This window comes from Geospiza fortis, unplaced genomic scaffold (genome assembly GCF_000277835.1).
Source record: "Geospiza fortis unplaced genomic scaffold, GeoFor_1.0 scaffold157, whole genome shotgun sequence".
Classification (NCBI taxonomy): domain Eukaryota; kingdom Metazoa; phylum Chordata; class Aves; order Passeriformes; family Thraupidae; genus Geospiza; species Geospiza fortis.
In genome coordinates, this window is record NW_005054314.1 from 2,403,411 (window position 1) to 2,406,984 (window position 3,574).

At 39.6% G+C, this 3,574-nt stretch overlaps 1 protein-coding gene across 1 annotated transcript in view; it reads right to left on the reverse strand.

Annotated features, from left to right (window-relative positions):
- Window positions 1–3,574, reverse strand: part of TENM1 (teneurin transmembrane protein 1) — a 781,733-nt gene that overhangs the window by 100,037 nt on the left and 678,122 nt on the right. Inside the window, exon 14 of the mRNA XM_014306575.2 lies at window positions 906–1,091. Coding sequence (XP_014162050.1) covers window positions 906–1,091 — 186 coding nt within the window. The remainder of the gene's footprint in view (window positions 1–905; window positions 1,092–3,574) is intronic.

Genomic DNA, 3,574 nt, shown 5'->3' on the forward strand with positions numbered 1-3,574 from the left:
CTGCTGTGACCAGAGCATTGTGTTTGTGATCGTTCTCCATTTGATGACAAGCGTGCAGGGACCACACCTGGCACTGCCTACAATGTGAACAGCAGGTCTTTTTATATTTTTAAGTATTTTGGTCCTTCTCTGGATTTGCTCTAAACAATCTTCAGAAAATTAGGCTGTTCCTCCATCACAAACCTAATTCTTGATTTAGTGAATTCTAGAGCCAGGGAATGAATTATCTTAAAATGCTCCAGATAAAGAGAACACATTCTAGATTTTTTTCAAGAAACAAATGTGAGATCTTATGCTGCTCATCTCTGAAAATTGGATAATAATTTCACTTTGGGACATTTTAGGGAGAAACACTCTTAGACTTTGCAAAAAACTGTTGAATTTCATTAAAAATATAACTATTACATTTTAATAGTAGACTAATGACTTCTAAAAACATCTGAAAGCTTTACCTTATTAGGAATATTGTTAGCAGTCAGTGCTAGGAAAAATACCATTAGCAGTAAGTAAAATATGTAAATCCTCAGACAGAAAGGCAAGAGATTTAATGGAAGAATTATGTAAGGTGAATAACAGCTTTGCTTCCTCACACCTTCTACTTTTTAAACATTTTTTTTCCTTCCCGACTACAAAATTCACATATGAACACATCCCAAAGATATGCTAGGACTTAGCTATCTTTCCTTTCTGTGTTTTTTTTAATTAATCTATTATTTCATCTACACAGAAAGCGGTGCCACATTGCTGTTCTGTGGGACAAACAGAATGCAGAGGCAGCTGTTTTACACCTGCCTGGATTCCGAGTCTCGTTTTCCAAACAGATTTCAATCAGAATGATGGTGATCTGTGTAGGACTGGATTAAGATTTTATGTATTTCATTTCTTGAGGTACAAAAGCCCCTTACCAATGGTGCAGTGGTCCCCTTCCCATCCTGGGCTGCACTCACACTTCCCATCCTTGCACTGCCCGTGCTCGGCACAGTGGGAGTGGCAGGTCCGCTCTTCGCAGGTGGGTCCCACCCAGCCCTCCTCACACTGGCAAATCCCTCTGGAGCACACACCGTGGCTGCCACAGTCCAGGGTACACAGCTCTGCACAGAAAAACAAAAGTACACCACGTGGAACAGCACTTCCATACTGCAAATAAAATTTGCATCAAGACTAATTCACTTGTGTATGAATATCACTCATCAGCTGGATCAAACATGGGGATTTTATCACTCAGTACTGACCTTAGGCAATCTGGCTGCCTCCTTCTTTAGTAGTTACTTGTCAGACCATTTATTTATTTGAGGTGGGGACTGCAAATGATGGCTTTGCAGAGGGTGGAGTAGTAAGTCTGAAGCAGACAAACAATGAACTGAAAAAGTCTGTATCTTTTGGCTAATTCTTCTGAGACTCAATTCTGAAATCTCTTACAAACTCAAATATTGTGAACTGAATTAAAGGATAAAGTAGCACATAAAACACATATAAGCAAACCAATCTTTTAGATATTCAAATGGTTGTAGTGATGACAAAATGGCCTTCATTTGTAGGACAGAGAGCCACCACAAAAGGAGTAAGAGACGAGGCAAGCACCTCACTCTGACAGCAGCATGCAACATGACATGACCTACAGGCCATTCAGATCCCCCCAGTTCTAAAATGGCTTTCGAGGATTCAGACTTTTTTTTCTTTCCTGACCTCCATGAGTCAACTGCTAAGAAACCAGGAAAGCTGTTTCAAGTAATACCTCCTTCATTGCCCTTGGAAGATTTCTCTATCTGGGCACTGCAGAAGAGCCCTGATTGTGACGTGCTATGAAAGTCCTGAATTGTTTCAATACATCACCATATGCTAATTGCAATTCTGCTTCTTTGTATCCTAAAGTTGTTCTGTGAAAAGAATGGTTTCATTACAGAAAGGTTCCATGTAGTTTGAATTTACTTAGAATAATTATTGTAAAGACACAGAATTTGCTTGTTATCCTGTAATTAACCTGCTACAGAATAGTCTCCTCCTTCTTCCTCTCAGAAAGCAGCTGATAACACTTAAAGTATAAGCCAAACACTCATGTCTGCTCTGATTTCAAATGTCAGTGCTACATATTTAGTTGTGGCAGGATTTTTTCCTTGACAGATTTTAAACAATGATCATTTAGATCTTGGAACTATTATATATAAACATCCTTAAAAGCATTTGTAGTGACAAATGCTGTCACTTACATACCAAGAAAAGTTTTTAAAGTTTAAATCGGAATCTTATCTTCCAATCATTTTAACACAATGGAAAAAGCAGCACAGAACTGGAACAGCACAGTGACATCAAAGACATGCTGGGCTCTCTTTTGAGTGAGAGCTTAGCCTTATTTTTGGTAATAGCCAGGGTGACAGCACAGTGCACAATCAAAAGGATGGGTGAGTGACAAACTGCAAGAGGATTGTACAACCCAAATTCAGAAGCAGAAGGCATGGTAAAGAAAATCACACAAAATTCAGTAAAAGCAACTGCAAAGTATTGTCCTTAGGAATGAGGATATGATTCTATGATATTCCTGAAAAACAAATGTAAGACAAGAAAAGAGACTGCTCTATTATATTCAAATGAAAAACTGTGCTGAGTCTGGGGCATTATACCTTAGAAAGTCTTGATTGCTGCCTGCTGATCATATATTCATCTACTGCTTCATGCCTTGGACTGCTTGCCTGCAGGTACTGGAAAGGATTTCTTCCCCCTTGCTGCATAATTTGTCTTGGCTCTTTTGTTTGGTTACTTGTTTGTTCCTTGGAAACCTGGGAGATTGCTTGGAGGACTATGGGAGGACTTGCTTTCTTATTCCATTGGTACTGAAGATGTCCAAATACTTGCTCCTATGTTTAGGAAGTAAATTGATCCCACCAGATCACAAAAGCACCACTCCCAAGCAGACTGGCAGAGGATTACTGGTTTTATTTGAACTGATTGTTCCAGTTTGGGCATCAGCCTACTCCTAAAATTAAATCTAGCAAATACTTTAAGAATTTAGGCTGCTAGAGGGATGTGTTTGATCTCCCCTGATCTCCCTCTAGTTTACTATAACTATTGCTTTTGATATTTTACTTCAACTGGAAAAGATTGTTAAGAGGATATTAAGAAATATTGTGTAGTTTACAATATACTGAGGTAAGTGGAGCTGATGGTCATTTTGACCCTCTGGATTGACATTCTACTACACAGACTTTTGCAGCTTTGGGACTGGAATACAGAAGTGGCAATGGCCGAAGTGGAGAAACCAAGCAATGCATAGAGCTTCTGACCCTGTCAGCAGTGCTAGCAGCTTCTGCCTCTTCTCTGTCTGTAAACAGACCTAAGAACCAGCTGTGGAAAAGCTTGAACACATTCCCACACATGGCATGCATGGCTGCACCCCCTGTCTGTCTACCCCACAGAATCTGATCATGACAAACTCATCTTCCAAACAAACAAAAGAAATAACGCCATGGAGCTGAAGGCAATGTAGGCACATTCCTACCACAGGGACAGGGACAGATCTTGCACATGCTTCCCTTTCAAAACCAAAAAATTAAACAGACCTTAAACTGTTAGAAACTTT